At 37.6% G+C, this 23228-nt stretch overlaps 1 protein-coding gene across 1 annotated transcript; it reads left to right on the top strand.

Annotated features, from left to right (window-relative positions):
* Window positions 1-20539: 20539 nt before the first annotated feature.
* Window positions 20540-21940, top strand: LOC105515822 (signal peptidase complex subunit 2-like). The gene has a single exon (XM_011947750.1). It carries the CDS (start codon window positions 20550-20552, stop codon window positions 21228-21230), a length of 681 nt encoding a protein of 226 aa, XP_011803140.1. The 5' UTR covers window positions 20540-20549; the 3' UTR covers window positions 21231-21940.
* The last annotated feature ends 1288 nt before the right edge of the window (window positions 21941-23228 follow it).

Below are 23228 nucleotides of genomic sequence, written 5' to 3'. Positions count from 1 at the left end.
TTTCTTTTTTGACATGCAAAAATCAGTATTTAGGGAGAATAAAGGATTGCCACAGGGTTATAAGACTAGTGGTTATTTTCTTTTCTGAACAGCAGAATTTTGCATGAGGACACCTTCAGGTGGCTATTTGTGTTGTCTACAAGTCATAAGCCATAAGAGTTATGGTATATGACATACAAGATGATAGATAAGAACATTTTACAGCATCTCAATAGATAAATTTACTGACAAGAAATATGTCTGCTCCTTACCCTGAGCATGGGAACTGCTGGCTGATGGATTCACAGAAGATATGACTGTAAGAATGCTTGCCTGGGTGTCCTGGTAGCTGTTCTTCATCATAAGCACTTAAGGAGTCATTTTGTTGGATGATTTTGGTCACTGATAGAGGCTGAGATATGCAAGCCGATGGCCGTCGACAAAGCAATGACCTCATCATTTTTGTCTAAAAGACCAGCTCAATCCCTGCTGGAACATCTTTTTGGGATTTCTGTATCACTTATAGCTAACGTGTCTAGCTTTGCCACTTACATTTCTAAAATGTCATTTTAGAATGAAGCTTAAAAAGAAAGTGGGAGGAAGCTGAGGGTATAATATAGAACCCTGTCCACCAGTTGTGTATTCTAATCAGTTCATTTAAATGTGTGTGAAGGAGCCACATCACAAAATGACCTGAAAAATCAGACCATAGAGCTATATCCTAAACACTTGTGATTCAAGTCTCAGCTCATACGTAACCTTCAATGGCGCATTCCCTGATCCCTCGATCTGATGCAGTCCCACATTTGCCCTATGACATCACTCCATTTTCGTTTCTTGTTGGCTTTTACCACCACCTGACGATTATTTTATCGATTCTGTTCTTTGTTCATTGTCTTTCTCCCCTCTAGCACTTGAGAGGTAGCAGGACTCCCTTTGTCTTGCTTGCTGTAGCATTCTGAGTGAAGATGTCAGGCCTCAGACTAGAAGTTCCATAAATGTTTGTGGAATGTACAAAAGATGAGCATGATACTCTCTGTGACAATTTTGGCTACTTAGTCAGGTGACTACGTTGTCTTTTAAGGGTGGGAGGGATGATAGATTACCTCTCCTCATTTTCATTGGTATGTCAGTCAAGCACTTATGCTCCTTAGTCCGAAGAGTTACAATATAAATATGTAAAAAAAAAAATGTGGGAATGATTAGAACTGGCACATGCCTCAGTCACAATCAAATTCATATTTGTGTATGTGCATGTATGTGTGTGTGTGTATGTACATATACAGGTCAGGTTTATTTGTTTTTGCCTGAGTGGCCAGTGGTCTTGGTTACTGAGAAAAAGATAGATGTTTAAATTATACCAGCATTATATAGGTATTTTCACATTTCACTGAATAATATGTTATACAGATATTTTCACAACTTACAATCGATCCTGTGCTCTGTGCATGCATATGAATTGATCGGTGAACCCAATATAAAATGCACTGGAAATAAGGCAAGCGCTAGCCTAGCTTAGGAAACCTGCAGCAAGATTGATTGGAAGGAAACCTAGGCATATATGCAACCACTACATAACTAGATCAAGAGCTTGATGTTGAGCCCAAGAGAAAAGAGCCCATAGAGAGTCCCAGAGCTCCCCAACCCACTCTCAGGATAGAAAGTCATGTGGGATGTGGTGTAGCAGGAGCCTTATTCTGCTCCAAAGAGCAGCTAAGCTGCCAGCAAAGTAAACTCTCGGAGTAAGATAAAAACATTAATTATGGATGTCAAGATTAGAGTTTGCTTTTTCTGCAAATTCCATGGGGTCTCTAAGCAACTTGATCTTTGAATCCCTGGGGTACTAAAAATCTACAGAGAAGAGATTGTTATTTTAATGTTGCAAAAATCCCCACCTTGAATGCTGCCAAGTAAAAATCCAGCTTAAAGACACAAAGTAGAAGGAATATTTCTTGTCTTTTCTTTCTTTAAAAGAGGACTGACATTCAAACACAATTTAAGCTGACAATTATAACTGTAAATTCTTCCAAAATTCTATGAGTATACAAAATGCCTTGCCTGAGCTTAAGGAAACAACTATGCAATCACAAAAATTGGATTTTGATTTTAGAAATCCTTTCTACATACTACTTTTAAAATGTATTGGTCAACTTAAAAATGTTTGTCACCTCAGCAGAGAGGCACTTCCCAGAAGAAGAACTTGACTGCTGGAAGGCGAAAAACTGAGCCCTCATTATTTGATATTCATAAATGTGAAGTCGCCTTCTTCTCTCTTCTCACCCCAGTCCATTAATACTGATCACAGGGGATCTCTGGGAAGAGAATACAGATTAAATTACCAGTGTTCATAGTAGAGAATAAATTACTACTCTCCAAACAATATGTGTTAGAAAATATTGTTGTGCATATAGACTCTCATGTCACAGAAACACTGGTATGTAAAAAATGTAACACTCCATTATTTTTTCTCAAGCACAGAACTTCATATCAATCCAGAGCCCCCATTCTGTGGAATAAATTTGGTGGAGTGGAATCAAATTAGTCAATTGTGGGTAAAATCAGTCTTTCCAGATTAAACTCAGTAGTTTGAGCATTTCTTTCTCTCTACCCTTCTTCCTGGAGTGGCAGGTAGCATCATGGCATCAGGGAGAGAAGACCACTGTCAGCCATTCACTAATTCCTCTAAAGTATGGGAAATGATGCAAAGCCTTGGGGGATGTGGTTGGCTGCCCTCAGCCCTCTTGGCCCTCAACATCCCATGCAGCCTTCTTTACCTTATTCCTCTGTGCAAGGTTGCTGCCTCCCATGAATCAGGTGAGAAGTGGAGTACAAATTCCCTCTACCATCATATTCCCAAACATACTCTGGCATTTTAGTACTTTTCCTTTTGCAACAAACACTGTCTCAAACACTAGCTCCTTTGCTGAGAGTCCCCGACCAGCATCTCACTGTTTAGTTTTTCTTTCTGATTCTCTTGTCTCCCATATAAAAAGTGTGTTTAGCTTTGAAAAACCTCAAAAAGTCTTACAACCTTCACAAAAGTTGTAAGACTAATATAATGAACATTTGTATATCTTTTATATAGCTACAGTAATGGTTATGTTTTTTGTCTCATTTGCTTTGTTTCTATCCTCCCTCTCTCTCTCTCTGTCTCTCTCTCTTTCTCTCTCTTTTTCCCCTGAATCAATGGAGTTAGTTACCTACATCATGCCATTTCACCCTGAAATACTTCACCATCTGTCTCCCTAGAATAAAGCATTTTCCTACCTTATCAAATTTGGGGATTTAGTATCGATGCAATGCTATTACTAATATATGTACATATCCAACCATTTTCGCTTGCCCTAGCAATGCCCTTCTTAGAATGTTTTCTTTCTCATCTAGGATCCTATCTGAAATTGTTGATTGCATTCAGTCATCACGGATCTTCACTCTTCTTTAATTGAGAATATCAGCTCCAAGAATGATCTTGTCAGAGTGCAGTGAGGCTGGGGAGGTGAAGGTTGGGAGGGAGAAACTAATTTTATTCTTTAGATCTAGTCCTTGGTTTTTAAAGTTTAGAATCCAAGAGATTAATTTTTTTGTTGTTTTTTGCATTTTTGCATTTAGATGTGTAAACTGTGAGCAGTGAGTACCAGCCAAGGAAGACTGAAGGGAGAACAAACCATGCTAGTTAATATTAATATTACACTTCCAATTATTGCCCTGCCCAATGGATTTGTATCTTTCATTGAAGTGGATTCTTCTCCTGTGAGAGTTTTTGACAGTCCCCCTGTGTCATCTTGTTCTGCCTTTCAGAACTCAGTTTCTGGAGGACAATGTTCTTCCCTCTCATCTTGGTCTCTCTGTCCTCTGATTCCCTCCCTACAGGTGTATTATTGCAATTGATGCCAGAGAGCAAATTCTTTTAGCTGGCTTTTGGAAGGACTTTTTGGACACGGCCTAAAATTTAAAGGACAATTATGTGAATCAAGTATGAAATCAGTGATATTGCAGAGGAAAATTTGAAGGACCCTGGTAATGAAGTGAATTGCTTTCGCACAGGCCTAATTTAGCTAAAAGCGTCAGTAGCAGCTTCAAATTAAATATTGCAAGTTAAGAGTATCTTTGTGTTTTGATAGTCTCTGAAAATGTTTTTTTGGAGAATGAGCTCAATTTATTAATTACAGCTGATAACTTCTGAACTTTAAATCAGTCACAGGCTTCCAGCTTAACAACGTCACTACTTTTGAGATGCTTGTATTATAAAACTGACAACTTTATGATAATGAAATAAAAGCCCTTTGTGCTATTCTAAGCAGTATTTTATTTGACATCAGGGAGATATTGTGTGAATACTTCACTGATGGAAACACAGAAGAGTATTCTTTTTCAAATAATAGCATAAACAGTTGAGCTTGGATTCTGGGGTTTACTCAGTAACTCTCAGAGCATGATTGGCTGCTGCTGAGATGTACAGAAAAAAAGAAAAGAAAAGGAGAAAGAAAAGAGACCCTTTTCTTTGAAAGACAAGTCACAGACTGGGAAAAAATATCTATGTATCTATATGGCAAAGGGCTTATGTCAAGAATATGCAAAGAACTCTTACAGTTCAGTAAGAAGGCTAACAATTTAAAAAATGGGCAAAAGGTGTAAACACTTCGGCTAGTAAGTACACAAAAAAGTGCTCAGTAACGTTAGTCATTAGGGAAATGTAAACTACAGTGAGATATCACTTCACACCCACTAAAGTTAAAAAGAGACTGTTAGCAACCCAAATGTCCATCAACATGTGAATGAAGAAACAATTTTTATCATGTTCATGCAATGGGTTCCTCCTCAGCAATACAATAAGCAGGGATGAGGCAAGAGCAAGCATGGATAAGCCTTAAAATAGTTATGCTGAGTGAAAAAGTTAGGTAAAAATGAGTCCATATTGTATTATTCCTTTCATATAAGATTCTAGAAAATGCAATATGATCTATGGCAACAGAAAGCATACTGGTGGGTGCCTGTGAATGGGCATGGAGAGGAGGCAGGGTGAGAGGGGATAGATTACACAGGAACATGAAGAAACTCTTGAGGGGATAATGCGTGTTCACTATTTTGATTGTAGTGATGGTTTCATGAGTGTATAGATACGTCAAAACTCATCAAATTGTACATATTAAGTATGTATGCACATGTGTCTACATAAATATATGTAGTTTATTTTATGTCAGTTATACCTCAATAAAGCCATTAAAACAAGAAAAGCATAGGTTGGGAGAAAACATTTGCAGTACATAAAACTGGTAAAGGACTAATATCCAGAATATTAAAGGTGAAAAAGTTGCTGCAAATCAATAAGGAAAAGAGGCAACTCAATAGGAAAATGGAAAAATTTCTGTAATGGAATATATATCTGAACACAGCAATGTGAAAGTAAAAAGGCAGGAGGAAGGTAAATAGAGTTAAAGTGCTTGCACATCTTTGAGTTTCTTGGGAAGTGGCCAAGATACTCATTTATATTAGACTTGGATACATAAAGAATGAATATTGTGATTTCCAGGAAAACCACTATCAGGTGAGAATGTATGACTAATGAGACAATAGAGACAGAAAAGTTAATAATAAAAATATTTAATCTAAGGGAGATATAAAAAGAGAAAATAGAATGGGTGAGAGATTTTAAGACTGTTGACTTAAATTTGCAATAAATTATTGGTTTATAAAATTTACAATAAATTATTAGTTTATAAAACTAGGACATATATATATATGACTTAGTTTGTTGTGTTTGTGTGCAAATTTTTTATACTTTTAAACTATTTCAAAATAAAAACATATAAGTAGACAAAGAAAAAAGACAAATTACTCACAAGCCAAAAACAACACTGACCTCTAAACATAAACGATGGAAGTCAGGAGACAATGGAACTATGTCTGGAAAACATGGAAAGGGAATAACAGTCAATTTGGAATAGAATGTCAAACAAAATTTTATATGAAGACAAAATTAAGACTTTTTATACAAATAAATACTAAAAGAATTTTTGAGCAACAGACTCACTGTAAAAGACATAATAAATTACTCAAGGGGAGGAAAAATGATCCCAGATTGCAACACAGAGATGAAGGAAGTAGTGAAGAGCAATAGGATGAGAAATGTGCATCTGTGTGTGTGTGTGTGTGTGTGTGTGTACACAGATCTTTTAGAATAAATTGCACATGAATTCATTGTAGAAGTTTGGGTTTGCAGTTTGGGTTCCCTGGGATGCCAGCTCTGAGGACTCTGAGACAGTGTGTTGTACAGGATGTTTATTAAAGGGTTCCCTTGGGATAAAAACCTGTGAAAGTGAGGGGGAAAGAAGAAAGAGTAGGCAGAGAGTAAACACACTATTTTGTCATTGTTGAAAGTGTAAATCAAAACATTTTAAGGGTAGGGATTCTATCTTAAAGGTGGGGAAAGAGTCTTTGTTTTCATGTCTCTTGACTTATAGTTACAGGGTTACTTAGGGAAGCAAAAATCATAGAGAATTAAAATATACCATAAAATATTTGTTAACAAGCTGACCATTTATAAAATTTGTTCTAACTCAGAAACACATTCTATGCTGATTAGTTTGCCAACAACTCTGCCAATCTTTTATAATAGAGAACTTCTCTGAACATTTAACCAAATAATATAAATACTTAAAAAATGCAAGCGTATTAGCTTTCTATTGCTGCATAAGACATCACCACAAACTTAGTGGCTTAAAACAACACACATTTACTATCTCACAATTTCCATGGGGCAGGAGCCCTGGCATGGATTAGCTGGGTCCTCTTCTCAGGGTTTCATGAATCTCGTAAGTCTGAAATTACAGTGTTAGCTGGGACTCTGATCTCATCTGAGATTTGTGGTTGTCTTTCAAACATACTAGTTGTTGGCAGGATTCAGTTCCTTGTGATTATAGGACTCAAGTCCCCATTTCCTTACTGGTTGTCAACAGGGATCGTTTTCAGCTCCTAGAGGCTACCCTCTTGTCTTTGCACATGACCGTCTCCATGGGCAGTTGTCTTAGTCAATTTTTGCATTGCTATAAAGGAATATCTGAGACTGGGTAAGTTATAAAGAAAAGAGGTTTATTTGGCTCACAGTTTTGCAGGCTGTCCTAGTATGTCACCAGTATCTGCTTGGGTTCTGGTGAGGCCTCAGGAAACCTTACTTATGCTGCAAGGTGAAGGGGAGCAGGCATGTCACATGGTGAGAGAGGGAGCAAGAGAGAAGGAGGAAGAGGTGGCAGGCTGTTTTTAACAATCAGATCTTGGGGTAACTAATAGGGTAAGAACTCATTACTGGGAGAATGGCACCAAGCAATTCATGGGGCATCTGTCCCCATGACCAAAACACCTCCCATTAGGTCTAAACTTCAACACTGGAGATCAAATTTCAACATGAGATTTGGAGAGGACAAATATCCAAACTGTATTAGCAGTTCACACATGGCAGATTGCTTCTCCAAGGCCAATGAGAGGAGCTCACGCCAGTTGGCTACAACGGAGACTTACAAAAAGAATGACATATTACAGGTATGACTATCCTGTCATATGTACAGTCCCCACTCTCACTCATGAGGAGGAAATTATACAGTTCATGTTTACCAGGGGCCAGGAATCTTGGGAGCTGTCTTAGAATTCTACTTACTGCTGCAAAATTTAATGAAATCAATGAAAATGATGTTTAGAGAACTGCTTGATTCCCTACTCAGATCTATTGATCAGAGAGTAGGTCAGCTAACAAATAAAACAAAACAAAACACACAATAATTATAATATTTCAAAACGGAATGATTTGGCTATCAAAGGATTAAGAGATGCCCTTGGGAAAAAATTGTTAAATGCCCTATTTTTACAAAACACTCAGATAAACTGTCTTGAAATGAAGGCTGTGGTATTCACTTCCATTCAATTTATTAGACAAATTTTGTTTCTCTAAATACAGTGAAAAGCTGATTCATTTTTTCCTAATAATTTAGAAGGTAATTATAACTTTAATTTTGTAAATTATAAAATAAAAATGGAAGTAATTTCATTTTTTAAAAATTTCATTTTGTAAAATAAAACCCCAATTACTTTTCCACTCCCTCTCATTTATTACGAAATTTTGGTCCCTTTTTATACCACTTCATGTGGCCTTTATCTGGGAACAATTTTCCTTGGGTACTGAATGCCTACACTTGAAAAATGCATGATTTTGGGGTAGATGATTCAGTGTATCATATTTGGGGACTTTTGCCAGCTAGTGGTTAGCTATCATTCAAAGCTGCCACCCAGTTAAGAGGACTAAAATACCATTTTTAATATCTATAGGTATCAGCTCAACTAGTAGACTGAGCATGATACGATTCATTGAACCATAGTTTTAGTTTGTCCCAGGGATAATATTGAAAGTTATTTATAAACAGTAAGGCATGGTTACTGATTAATCAAAGTGGATATCTGCCATAAACAACCAGTAGGGGCATAGTGGGGCATTTCAGGCAAATATCATCTAGTTTTGGTTATTGCATTTCACACTGGGCCAATGTCCTACTGCATTCCTAACCCTAGCTAATTTTACAAATTATTATGCTGATACCACACTAGCTAAAGAAAGAGGGTAAATTTCCTGTCAAACCATTTGAGAGTCCAAATCTCAGTACTCAAGTACTTTAAAAGACTCATAGAAACTCTTCTTCTACCCCTAAACAATCACCTTTCTTTTCTCAGAATGACATCCCTAAAGGGAAGACTGAATAAGGAGGGAGAGAGACTTGTTCAGTCTGCATTCTGGGAGACTGTACATGAGATACCTTAGACTGAAACTCCAGATGTTAAAAATAAATTGTTATTATTACTATTTTTTGTCTTGTAAAAAAAGGTGAGGAGAGAAAGAAATCTATACTATATGATCAGAGCAAAAGCTTTGTGCAATACTGGCTGCTAAGAAGCAGGTGCTTTGACTTTGGTGACATTTTCAATATAAACTTAGATCAGTGCTAAGCCTAAGGGTTGTGCATGTCATGGCCCTAAAGGTGGGTGCCTGTTAAAGTTTTTTGTACTCAGCACCTCATCTGACTCATCGTAGTCCTGTCCTTGTGTTAGACCCTTGACCTTAATAAACAGAGAATTCCTACATCTCCTTTCCTTGGAAACAGATTTTTTAAACACTGCAAACATTCATGTGTTCAGACTTCTTTTCACTGTTCTTGTTGATCCTTTACTTATCTACTTATTTTCAAAAGTACATATATTTAAAAGTATATATATATGAATGAGTTGTGTTACAAACTTATATAGGTATATGTTTGTAGATACATGTTTTACAAACATGTAGACGTATGTTTGTAAAACAACTCCCCAAATGTAGAGATATAGAGAGGAAGAAAGTGAAGATCTCCTTTCAGGTCTTCCTGTTATCAGATTCCTCATTCCCTTCTCTAGAGATGATTGTTGCTATTGCCTGGCCCTTCCACACTGTCTTCTATGCATTTGTGTACATACAGATGCACATCTGCCTACATGAACTCCAAAAATTAAGAGGATCATCCTTTACATATTGTTTTGCAACATTTTATTGCCTCACAGTATACTTCAGAAAGTTTTCCATGGGAGGAGCTATAGCTGGATCCTAGTCTTTTTTTTCCCTTCAACTTTTATTTTAAGTTCTGGGATACATGTGTAGGACATGCAGGTTTGTTATACAGATAAACATATGCCATGGTGGTTTGCTGCACAGATCAACCCATCACCTAGGTATTAACCCCAGCATCCCTTAGCTGTTCTTCCTAATGCTCTCCTTCCCCTTACCCCACCCTCAGTAGGCCCCAATGTGTGTAGTTCCCTCCCATGTTCCTGTCCGTATGTGTTCATCATTTAGTCCCCACTTATAAGTGAGAACATGCGGTGTTTGGTTTGTTTGCTGAGGATAATGGCTTCCAGCTCCATCCATGTCCCTGCAAAGGACATGATCTCATTTCTTTTTTTGACTGCATAGTATTCCATGGTGTATATGTGACATATTTTTTTAATCCAATCTATCATTGATGGGCATTTGGGTTGATCCCATGTCTTTGCTATTGTGAATAGTGATGTAATGAACATAAACTTATGTTATAACAGCATGGCTTATATTCTTTTGGCTATATATATCTCGTAATGGGATTGCTGGGTCAAATGATATTTCTGCCTCTAGATCTTTGAGGAATAGCCACACTGTCTTCTACAATGGTTGAACCAACAGTGTAAAAGCATTCTTTTTTTTCTGCAACCTGACCAGCATCTGTTTTTTGACTTTTTAGTAATAGCTATTCTGACTGGCATGAAATGGTATCTCATTGTGGTTTTCATTTACATTTCTCTAATGATCATTGATGTTGAGCTTTTTTTCATATGTTTGTTGGCTAAATAAATGTCGTCTTTTGAGAAGTGTCTTTTCATGTCCTTTGCCCACTTTTTAATATTTTTTTTCTTGTAAATTTGTTTAAGTTCCCTGTAGACTCTGGGTATTAAACCTTTGTCAGATGAATAGATTGCAAAATTTTTCTCCCATTCTGCAGGTTGTCTGTTCACTCTGATGATAGTTTCTTTTGCTGTGCAGAAGCTCTTTAGTTTAATTAGATCCCATTTGTGAGTTTTTCCTTTTGTTTTTGGCGTTTTCATCATGAAATCCTTGCCCATGCCTATGTCCTGAATGGTATTGACTAGATTTTCTTCTAGGATTTTTATAGTTTTGGGTTTCACATTCAAGTCTTTAATCCATCTTGGGTTAATTTTTTCATAAAAGGAAAAAGTTTTTCCTTTTGCTTTTGGCGTTTTCATCACAAAATCCTTGCCCATGCCTATGTCCCGAATGGTATTGACTAGATTTTCTTCTAGGGTTTTTATAGTTTTGGGTTTCACATTCAAGTCTTTAATCCATCTTGGGTTAATTTTTTCATAAAGTATAAGGAAGGGGTCCAGTTTCAGTTTTCTGCATATGGCTAGCCAGTTCTCCCGGCACCATTTATTAAATAGGGAATCCTTTCCCCATTTCTTGTTTTCGTCAGGTTTGTCAAAGATCAGATGGTTGTACATGTGCAGTCTTATTTCTGAGTTATCTACTGTGTTCCATTGGACTATGTGTCTGTTTATATACTAGTACCATGATGTTTTGGTTACTGTAACCTCTTAGTATAGTTTGAAGTCACGTAGTGTAATGCCTTCAGCTTTGTTCTTTTTGCTTAGGATTGTGGGCTCTTTTTTGGTTCTATATGAAGTTTAAAATAGTTTTTTCCAATTCTGTGAAGAAAGTCAATTGTAGCTTGATGGGAATAGCATTGAATCTATAAATTACTTTGGGCAGTATGGCCATTTTCATGATTTTGATTCTTCCTATCCGTGAGTGTGGAATATTTTTCCATTTGTTTGTGTTGTCTCTTATTTCCTTGAGCAGTGGTTTGTAGTTTTCCTTGAAGAGGTCCTTCACATCCCTTGTAAAAATATGGAACGCTTCATGAATTTGCACATCATCCTTGTGCAAGGACCATACTAGTCTTCTCTATATTGTTTCAATTTTAATATATGTGCTGCCAAAGCGAGCATCTCTAATCTTTTTAAATGCTACATGATAGTATTTTCAAAATAGCAACCATGCTAACATGAATTATGTACCTGTTATGTCAGGCAGTGTTCTGGCTCTTTAAGAGTGGTACGTCATTTAATTTTCACAGCAGCTCTACAAAGAAGAAAATCTTATCATGTTCTTTTTACATTTGAGGGAAATGGAATCACAGAGAAGCTAAGCAATTTGACCAAGGTCACACAGTTAGTAAGCAGTGGAAGTGAGTTATGAACCGAAGCAGGTGAAATCTGGAGGCTTTGTTCCACTTTGCTCCTAATATAAACATACCATACTTTATTTAATATTCCCTTGTTCTTGGATACTTAAGTTACTCCAATTTGATTATTATAAATAATGTTGCACTGGAAATCTTTGTTTGTGGCTTTGTGTCCATGTACAAATATTTCTGTAGGATAGAGCCCTAAAAATGCATTCTCTGGGTCAAAAGACATGCACATTGTAAAGTGTTATCATTCAGGTAAGAGGAGGCCTATTGCATTAGGTTAATTATTTACCTTGACCGTGACCGAATTCAGAGCATGATATAACAGGCATGTCTTCAGGACTTGAGAAATGCCTGAGCCCTCAAACCCCTTTATCTTTTATACCATGATCTCATTCTTTGTTTCCCAGACTCTCCAATACTCCTCCCCTGATTTATCTCTAAGAAGGAGTTGGCTAGTCCAGATGTTGCTATGACCCAAATTACTGTTTGTTTTGTTTGTATTTGACTTGTCTTACAATGGTGCAATTAGCATGCCTAGGAAGTCCTTTTGCCCAGGGGATTGGGAGTATGGACCAGAGTTCTCTCTCACTGGGACCTCCTCAGGTCTTATTGGTTGAATCCTAACAGTGCTGTTGGTTATGCTTTTTCTTGTGGTCACAAGAACATAAACACATCTTCTCTCTTATTTTGTTTATTCAAAGGTGTCGTCAACTTATACTTTTTTTTTCTGAAATTTTTAACTTTGCTCATTTTGTTTTTACTAATCTTACTACGTTTTTCCCTTCCACTATAACATATTCACTTTTTGAGCAATATTGAAACTCAACATCGATGTCATTTGTTCAAGGTCACATGTATCTATATTAAGTGCCTCATTTAGATGGGTGCCTTAACTGGGTACAGACAGCTAAAATGTCTGAATAGTGAAGTATTTTTATCTTGATTTGCTGTAAATGCAAACAGAAATTCATATCTGAGTGCCTTAGGCATGGAGTGAAAAGGGGATATGTTACCGAGAGTATGAAATCATGTTTAATATGAACACTTCTCTTTCTTGGGAACCACATGAGAGTCCTCACCTGGATATACAAAGGGACTATTTTTATGAGGCCCTGGCTCCGTGATAATTTTTAGAGAAGACAGAATTTGAGCTTGTAGGTATAATTGTATACTGCTTTCCTAGAAAATATTCTTTCTATTTATATACCTCAAAAACAGTCTATACTTTACTGGATCTTTTATAAATATATGATACTGTATTTTGTTATTTGTCCTTTAGGTAAGCTGATATAGAATGTCTAAATCAGGTGTTTAAGAGAAATTCAGTTACAAGCCTCCTTTCATTTTTACATCCACCATACAACTTACTCAAATGCATTTTGTTCTGTATTTTAACTCTCCATTGCCTGTTTAAGTAAAGACCTTTCTCACTCTCCACAATGATGGAAATTAATCCAGAAGTCTTATCACTGAGTTAAAGTCAATTCCTGCAATATAACTTTGACCTCTTTGTAGATTCTTGCAAGTCTCCCCCATGAGAATCTTCCCTGCTCTTGAGACAAAGGGGTCGTGAGGACAAGGCTTCCCACCCGAAGGGGGCTCTGCCAGTGAACAGTGCAGTAAAGTGAGTTGCAGTCAGATGTGAACCATCAGTGGAGATGTTGAGGGGTCTCCTGAAAATAGTATCTTCTGTTATCACCAAGTCTGCCATCACACAGAATAAGTCACTCAGGCATTTCAAGGTCTGGAGCATTTCCCAGATTTATTCCATCTCTTCTGCTCTCCTTTTTAGTAGGAAATGCACAAGGTTAAGTAAACAAAGCACAAAGGCAGGCTGCTGTGAACAATAAACTAGAGGGAGTAAGTGAAAGTTCTTGCATTTGTTGATTAGATTTGAGACACATAATCTGTTTTCTATTAAAATATGATGTCCTAGCAAAAGCATTTCTGGGGAAAAAACACCAGACAAAATACTAACAAAGATGTATCTCTTTTAGTTGAAATGTCTACCTTATACTCTCTTGGCCAACCAGCTGTCATTAGATTGATTAATTGGAAAAGGTGAAATATGTATATCATCTAGTTTCTGTTTAAGTTTCAAACATTTCCCTCTTTACTGGTAATTAAAACATCATTTGAGTCTGTACTTTGAACTTATTTACACCTGATTGCTGAAAGCTCCTATTTTCCACAGAAATAAGTGCCTTGATAAAAGCTGAGTTCACCATCTTCCTCCTCCTCATTGTCATATGACAGCACATTCTCACTGAGGAAAAGAACATTTTGATGTTGTAAGCATCTCTGAATTTTCATAGCTCTGCCTTGCAGTTTCCATATGTTCTAAAAATGCATGGAAATTTCCATAGGAGACACTAACCCTGCCCATCACTTTGGTATTTGGGCAAGTAGACATTGTGGAAACCGTTTCCTTACAGAATTCATAGTCAGAAGAATATGTCTCACTTCCCTGTGGGATTTGATTAAATGGAATGAAGGCACAACACATCTCTTACCATCTATTGACATCGTAGGGTAAATTAATTATATTCATGACTCACTTTTAGTACAATCTAGCCAAATCACAGAGATGTCTGAATAGTTGTAACTACAGCCACCATGAGGTTTCATTTGAAGTCACTGCTACATATTTACAAATAAATACATTTTTGCTGGGTTACTTCTGGAAAATATTATTAAATGGGAAAGGAACTTGTCTGAGATGAATTCCTTTGAGCAGGAGAACATATTGAAACTACTGTGAATTCTGAATTTGTAGTATTTTTCAGGCTAAGGTCCATCTAAACAGAGATTCCTAGTTCATTTAAGTGTGAGATTGTTATGATGAAGTTATTGGTTTCTTGGACTATTCTATTGAAAAAAAGGGGAGGATTTAAAACATATCTGGAATTGCTTTAATTTTTGAGACTGTCTATACTAGAATGAGATTGACTTCATGAGCTCCATATAAAAATCACCTTCAGCTTCCTGCCATTGAATGCAGCACCATCCTGAACTTGAGACAGCTACATTGCTGCCCTGACATTTTGCTGATCCCAGGCTCCCCTGCCGCAGCTACTGACTAGGAACCCTCCTGGAGTAGCCTGATCCTGTGGGACCTTGAGTGAAGAGCCCACCTAATGCTAAGGATTGTCTTTGCCTGGAGTGCTGGACAGACAGACTCTACTACCAGACTGGGAACCTTTAGATATTAGTTCAAGCCTGGATCTAGGTCGACTTTCCCACATTCTTTTAGGCTTCCAATATTAGGAGCCTAAAATAATGAGCCTCTAGTCTTGGGAGCCAGGTCTAGAGTTGATTAATTCTCTCAGTCCTGGTCCTATCTATCCCCACTTTCCTTCTCTATCTACCAGCCTATGCCATTGGTAGACATCACCGGAATTATAACAGACATCATGTGCTCAGAAAAGGAAAAAAGACAAATGAACTTGAATATGAGATCTCAAACAACTAGATAGGCAAATCTATTTTAATAATCTCCCAAAGTAAATCTAATGAACGATTGTCTAAGTTTCATCTTCTGTTAAGAGTTTTATGTCTTGCCCTCCTTTCTATTTGAAATGATAATGGAGAGCTGGTTAGATTTCCAGATGTATTACAATGAGTGATTAAGTTATAAGCCACTGGATGTCACTCTTAGGCTATGCAAGTGTAGCTAGCTGCAGTGGAGATTTTCCAGAGTAAACTGAAGGTAGAGAGTTACAGGATATATCCAGGGATAGAAACCAATTGAACTGTTTGGATAGGTACATTTGCAATGTCAGTGAATTACAGCAAAGTTTACCCTTAGGTTGCTATATATTTTCTCTAGACTCATTTCTCAATGGCAGTTAAACAGGACTAATAATCAGAGAAAAATCCCCTTAGCGCCAAAAAGCCAAAAAGACATTCATTTATCCATTCAATACCTCCTTTAATCACACACTATAAGCAAGGTATTGGGCTAATGAACTATGGGATTACAAGAAAAAGTGAATTCATAGCATGCATACATTTAACTTACTGGAATTCAACTATGACCAAAAAAAAGAAAGAAAAATAATATAAATATTGTAGGAAATTCTGCCTGTTATTTCACTCAGTGAATTTGTGCCTCGCAGTAATTGTACCTACTGTCTGCCTCTCAGCCTTAAGCCCAGGCTGTTATACTCTGCTCTTTGACACTGGAGGCAGGAGTCTGCAGACTGCATTTCCCAGACTTTTTTGCTATCTAGCTTCTGGTTAGGTTCTGCGGACTGGAGGCACTGACAGGAAATTAGAGGGTGATAGGAGGGTAGAAGGGATGCTCTTTCTGTTTTCAGTTCTGGTCAGAGTCCCTCCCTCAGTAGCACTCACGTAGGGCTCCAACTTATTTTAGCATTTTCAGCATTAATTCCACAGTGGCTCCTTCAGAGGTACCACTAGGAACTGCCACATTCCCTCTTAGTACTCACCGCTGGAGTCCAAGTAGCAATCACATGACGTCCCCTCAGAGGTTGCTGAGCCAGGTGTGCAGTGACACCTTGGTGGTTGGAAAATCCGCTCTATGGAGACCCTTCCCCCAAGAAATGGTGTCCTGGTAACACCATTTATTCTATTTTACTCTTCCAGCCCTAAGAGTTGCAGCTGCTTTCTCAACTACAAATACCAGAGGTACCTGAACAGTGTTTTTTGTTTGTTTTTTTCTTTTTGCTCTTTCAGCCCTCCAGTCTCTATATAAACTGATCTCCTAAATTAAATCACCTCTGTTTGAAATACTTGGCATGATTTCTGTTTCTGTTTTCCTGATGGGATCCTGAATGCAGTAAGAATGAGATGAGAGGCCAGGAACAGTGGTTCACGCCTGTAGCCTCAGCACTTTGGGAGGCTAAAGCAGGTGGATCAGTTGAGGTCAGGAGTTTGAGATGAGCCTGGCCAACATGGTGAAACCCGATCTCTACTAAAAATACAAAAATTAGCCAGGTGTGGTGGCATGTGCCTGTAGTCCCAGCTACTAGGGAGGCAGGCAGGAGAATCGCTGGAACCCAGGAGGCGGAAGTTGCAGTGAGCCAAGATCACGTCACTGTACTGGATCCAGCCTGGGCAACAGAGTGAGACTCCGTCTGAAAAAAAAGAATGAGATAAGAGACAACAATGTTCTCTTTTCTTGTCCAGTGTCACACTTTGTGTACCTTTCATAGTTGAGACATCTCATAACACTCATGTTTATATTTATATTTTCAGACAATATAAGCCTACTCACCAGCCAACTGCTGGTCAACCAAAACCAGTAGAATGTAAAGCTTCATAAAAATAAAGGATTTAATGATACGCTAGCCTGTTCCAGCACTGAGAGAAACCTGGGAGAGGAGGAAAATGTGATGCACTGGTTCTGCTAGAGACTTTATTCACTGGCTTGTTCAGAGCAAGAAATGATCATTATTTCAATTTTAAAGACCTGTTTGGAAGAAGATGCTTGCCTGATCATGAAGCATTGCTTAATGTATAACTTATCTTCTCCTGATCTATCGATGGCATTTTATTTTATTTTTCTCAATGACCATGGAGAATACAGATTTACTTCTTTAAGGACTCTCAATAATACACTCTTTAAAGGTTTAATACTTTCGTGTTATTTTCTCATTTTGTGCTGGGTTTCTTTCTCAGTGTGTTTGTTTCCTTTTCTCTTCCTAGAAAACATGTGATTATATTCCTTAGTTCCAAGTTCTATCAGCCTTAATCCTTCATGTCTCGCTTCTGGAGTTGATGAAATAATCACTCTCTTTTTAGCATAGAACACCAGCATAAGAAAGACAAGCAAAGGAACCTTCCAGCTATAGTGCTGGGACCATCAGACCATGGGAACTTTTGAATCTCAGTATGTTTCATCTTCTTACCAGGTCATCCACCTCTGAAGGTGGTGACACACTAGGGTGAGAGATGACTTACTGATGAGGATGTCTTCACAAGTTCTCATCTGAAGTGGCTTTTGAAGAATAAGGAGTAGATGTGGGAGGGGGTTAGCAGTCAACTGTTTTCTTCCATTATTAAATCTTTTGAATTTCAGCACTTTTAAAGATATATATTTGCCTAAAATTCTTAAGGATTCATTTAAAAGAGAGAAACAAGAGGCAAAGAAAGAGGTTTGAAGCTGAAGAGAGAATACTTGTTGCCCTTTTTCCTCATGGTTTGAGCTTATTTGAACAGTTTTTGTCCTGCCATGTGACTTAGCTTGAGGAATTTTTTGCTGGTTTTGGACAGTGATGGGGAAGTAGAACAAATTTTCCTGGAAAATGCCCCTCCTATTTCTTTGAACTATATCAAAGCACACTCCATACATAATTCCGTGCATTTATTTCCTCTTTTCACGGCAACTCATTCCAGATGAATGTGACAACCTGATAGGTACCAATACAATGGAAGTAATAAGCTTATTTAAAACGGATTTTACTTTACCCTAAAACAAAATATCTATGTAACTATAGCTTGCTGAGTAGAATTTACAAATGAAGGATCTAATGAGATACTGATATGTTTTGAATATTGGTCCGTGAGATTGCTGGAAGAACTTGGCTGCCTTACAACATTACATTATAGACAAACTGCAGCATGGAGTAATATAATTCATATACACCTTAATGGGAACCTCCTGGCTCTGACTCACAGCAAAAAATAAAGCCAAACACTCCAGTCTGTGGTGCTTGTTCAAGTTCCTGCATTTAAATCTGGAGTCATATGTACTTTCTATTTATTTTCTGAAATGAATGATATTGTGGTGACCAGGATTCCAGGTATGATTAGGGGATGCCTCACCTTACAAAAAAAAGTCAATATTAGATTTTCAGAAGGTAAGCGAAAAGAGAGACTTTATTTTCAAACAGAAAAGACATAGGCAAGAGCCCATAGACAGCAATCCAATGGGGGAATTTGACTTTATTTAAAAGTCATCTAAGCAGGATGTGTGAAGGAGGCAAATGCGAGGTTATAAAATAAAAAAAAAAGGAAAAAATAATTAAGGAGGCTAAATCTTAGCTTGTAGCACCTAGAATATAAGTATCTAAAAGAATTGCAAACTTACCATCATTTAAAAATGTCAAATCAGCTGTTGTTATCATCTGAGTTAGGCAATTGGTTGATTGACCAGTCATTTTGCTATCATAAAATGAAACTGGGAGAAAAAGTTTAATGTTAGTCATGTCTATGTAATGTGGTTAAATTGCTTTAGGACAATGAAATTAATTTGCTTTACTATCCCCACAACTGATTGTGTTAAGGGTCATTTGATCCACAGTGATGCAGCAAAATTCTGTTTTTGAGACAGGCCTCCGTGGCTGGTTCAACTATAGTTATTTTAGTTGTGAAAACACAGTTTCAGTCTCCATGACCTAACTAATACAGGTGGTTGGGGCAATTCTCCAAGTACTCTAATTCAGAGAAAACATTGGCTTTTCTGGAAATTACCTGGGTCATCTGACATGTGTTTTGCTTAAACTAGTTCAATAATTTTTCCAATTCTCTACTTTGCTTTGGCCAGAAAGATACAATCTACAATGCCTGGACACAAAATATAAACTATAGATGGGGAATTTTCTTAACTATAGGGCTTTAAGTAGTTTTCTTTTTCTGAGCTGATAGGTGCAGTCTCACCTAAAAGTAGAAAAAAATAGTTGATATAGTTCTATGTTGCCTTGGGGGTGCAGTGGGCTAAAACAACAGAGATCTGTAGCTCTTCTGAATCAGAAACCAGAATGCCAGAACATTAGCTTCAAAATGAGAGTTACAGATACAAGATCTTCCACACAATGGTTTTCAAACGTTTCACTAACCATTCTATCCAATAATCAGGATTGCATTAACATAGAAAAAATCTATTTTTCTAAACAAGGACATTTATATGATTAGAGTAGGAATTGCAAACTTAAATGCCAAGACAAGATGGCTAAATTAAATGACTGGGCGTAAGGTAATATGGAGTGGTGGAGACTATGGCAAACAGGAGAATTCATGTTCCATATAAAGGTGACATTCATTACTCAGCTTCACCCCAGTTGATACCTTGTTGAAATATGTCCCAGCCCTGCCAAATCATCCATTTTTTAACATGTCAGAAATCTAGATCTTGATATGAAATTTCCCAATGTTTAAATGCTGGCAATCTCTTGGAGCTTGAGGCAGCCAATTAATAACAACACCCCCCTTCTCCTCTTGAGTTCATTATGAATTAAAAAATGACACAGGAGTAAGACAGATGAAGATCAAGATGTCAGCATTATTACTGATAAAACTGATTGGAGAACAACGCTGCAATCTCTAGCCAAAATATATTTTCTAATTACCGCTCTCAGAAGAAATCTTGGGTATGCAAAACAGCCTTGTCAGGGGAGAAAGGGTAAAAAAGAGAAATCATCGTGCTGTCAGATTGTTAATAAGTTTACCCAATAAAGAAAGGACTAATGAATGTCAGAAATAACCTCCTGCCCATCAGGGAGAGAGTTCAGAGGGCTCCTAGAGTGGAAATTCCTCCTACTTCAAATCACCACACTACATACATGAGAATACCTCAAAGATTTTGCAGGTTTGATTACAGACCACTCCAATAAAACAAATATCATAATACAGCATATCACATGATTTTTTGATTTCCCAATACTAATAAAAGTTATGCTTACATCTAATGTAGTCCATTAAGTATGCAATAGCATTATGTCCAAAAAGACAATGTACTTCATTAAAAAATACTTTATTGCTAAGAAATGCTAATGATCGGCAGAGGCGCACAACATGGCGGCGGCAGCTACACAGGGCGGGAGAAGCGGTGGTCTCGGAGGCAATAGTGGGGCTGGCGGTGGTTCCAACTGCGGGACAGGCAGTGGCCGTAGCGGCTTGTTGGATAAGTGGAAGATAGATGATAAGCCTGTAAAAATTGACAAGTGGGATGGATCAGCTGTGAAAAACTCTTTGGATGATTCTGCCAAAAAGGTACTTCTGGAAAAATACAAATACGTGGAGAATTTTGGTCTAATTGATGGTCGCCTCACCATCTGTACAATCTCCTGTTTCTTTGCCATAGTGGCTTTGATTTGGGATTATATGCACCCCTTTCCAGAGTCGAAACCCGTTTTGGCTTTGTGCGTCATATCCTATTTTGTGATGATGGGGATTCTGACCATTTATACCTCATATAAGGAGACGAGCATCTTTCTCGTGGCCCACAGGAAAGACCCTACAGGAATGGATCCTGATGATATTTGGCAGCTGTCCTCCAGTCTTAAAAGGTTTGATGACAAATACACCTTGAAGCTGACCTTCATCAGTGGGAGAACAAAGCAGCAGCGGGAAGCCGAGTTCACCAAGTCCATTGCTAAGTTTTTTGACCACAGTGGGACACTGGTCATGGATGCATATGAGCCTGAAATATCCAGGCTCCATGACAGTCTTGCCATAGAAAGAAAAATAAAATAGCCAATTCTAAAAGTAGCCCTCTTTCTGCTGGATCTTGCTGAATTACTGGCTTGAGGGATGGGAGAAATAAAAAGAACTTAAAATGGGTAAAGTAAGAAATGTTTAAAAGTCCCTGTTTTGTCCTGAAATTTTAGTCTATTCTGGATAAATAGGATTTTCTGACACAGATATGAGAAGTTGTAGCTCTGATGTCTAGCTGTAGTCTCCTTGATCTGCTGATTGCATTATTTTAATTTGCTTTTCTGGGAAAGTAGTTTTGCTAAAAGCTGTACAGACATTTTCTTTTGTACCTAGCATACTTTATATAGTATAGCTTTAGGCCATGTAGCATTTTAAGACTCAATTTTAAAAAATTGTTAATCTGTTGCTGACTCTGTTAATTCCTATTTCAATATGTGTTTCCTTGAAGAATTCAGGATACAACATCTTATGTATGACAGCTTTCCTTCACACACTATTTTTGTGGGTGTGTATATATCTGATTTGGGGAGAATTTAAAAAAAACATAGCTTTTTAATTTGTTTGAAACAGACTTTCTGCCTGTTACATTTTGTGCTTTTAACTAGTTAAAGAAGCCAATGGCATTTTAGTTTTATATTGTGTTTTCCACTAGTATATCCCTGTTGATTTGTTTGTGCCTTTTATTAACTGCCATTTTCTAAAATTTTTTTCAATAAAAGGAAGGAAGATGTGAAAAAAAAAAAAAAAAAGAAATGCTAATGATCATCCAAGCCTTTACTGAGTCATAATCTTTTTCTGCTGGTGGAGGGTCTGGCCTGGATGTTGGCAGCTGCTGACTAATCAGGGTGGTGGTTGCTGAAGGTTGGAGTGACTGAGGCAATTACTGAGGATAACAATGAAGTTTGCTGCATTGATTGACTCTTCTTTTCATGAAAGATTTCTCTATAGTATGTAATGCTATTTGATGGCATTTTACCCACATCAAACTTCTTTCAAAATTGGAGTCAATTCTCTCAAATGCTGCCACTGCGTTATCAACTAAGTTCATGTAATATTCTAAATCATTTGTTGTCATTTCAACAATGCTCACAGCATCTTCACCAGGAGTAGATTCCATCTCAAAAAACCACTTTGCTCATCCATGAAAAGCAACTCTCATTTGTTCAAGTTTCATCATGAGATTGCAGCAATTCAATCACATCTTCAGGCTGCACTTCTAGTTCTCTTGCTATTTCCACCACGTTTGCAGTTACTTCCTCCACTGAAGTCTTGAACCCCCTCAAAGTCATCACAAGGGTTGGAATAAATTTCTTCTAAACTCCTGTTAATGTTAATATTTTGACCTCCTTCCATGAATTGTGAATGTTCTTAATGGCATCTAGAATGGTGAGTCCTTTTTAGAAGGTTTTCAATTGATTTTGTCCAGATTCATCAGAAGAATCACTATCTATGGAATTTTTAGCCTTACAAAATGTATTTCTTTCTTTCTTTGTTTTTTTTCTGAGATGGAGTCTCACTCTGTTGCTCAGACTGGAGTGCAATGGCGCAATCTCAGCTCACTGCAACCTCTGCCTCCCAGGTTTAAGCGATCCTCCTGCCTCAGCCCCCTGAGTAGCTGGGATTACAGGTGCATGTCACCACACCCGGCTAATTTTTGTATTTTTAGTAGAGACGGGGTTTCACTATGTTGGTCAGGGTGGTCTTGAACTCCTGACCTCGTGATCCACTGGCCTCAGCCTCCCAAAGTGATGGGATTACAGGCATGAGCCACCATGCCTGGCCTACAAAATGTATTTCTTAGATAATAAGACTTGAAAGTCAAAATTATTCCTTGACCCGTTGGATCCATGGGCTGCAGAATGATGTGTTATCGGGCATGAAAACAACATTAATCACGTTGTATATCTCCATCAGAATTCTTGGATGACTAGGTGCATTGTCAATGAGCAGTAATACCTTGAAAGGAATCTTTTTTTTTTTTTTTTGCAGCAGGTCTCAAAAATGGGCTTAAAATATTCAGTAAACCACTGGACATGG

The sequence above is a fragment of the Colobus angolensis genome, unplaced genomic scaffold (assembly GCF_000951035.1).
Source record: "Colobus angolensis palliatus isolate OR3802 unplaced genomic scaffold, Cang.pa_1.0 Scaffold27, whole genome shotgun sequence".
Taxonomy (NCBI): domain Eukaryota; kingdom Metazoa; phylum Chordata; class Mammalia; order Primates; family Cercopithecidae; genus Colobus; species Colobus angolensis.
This window is presented reverse-complemented; position numbering and strand designations above follow the sequence as displayed.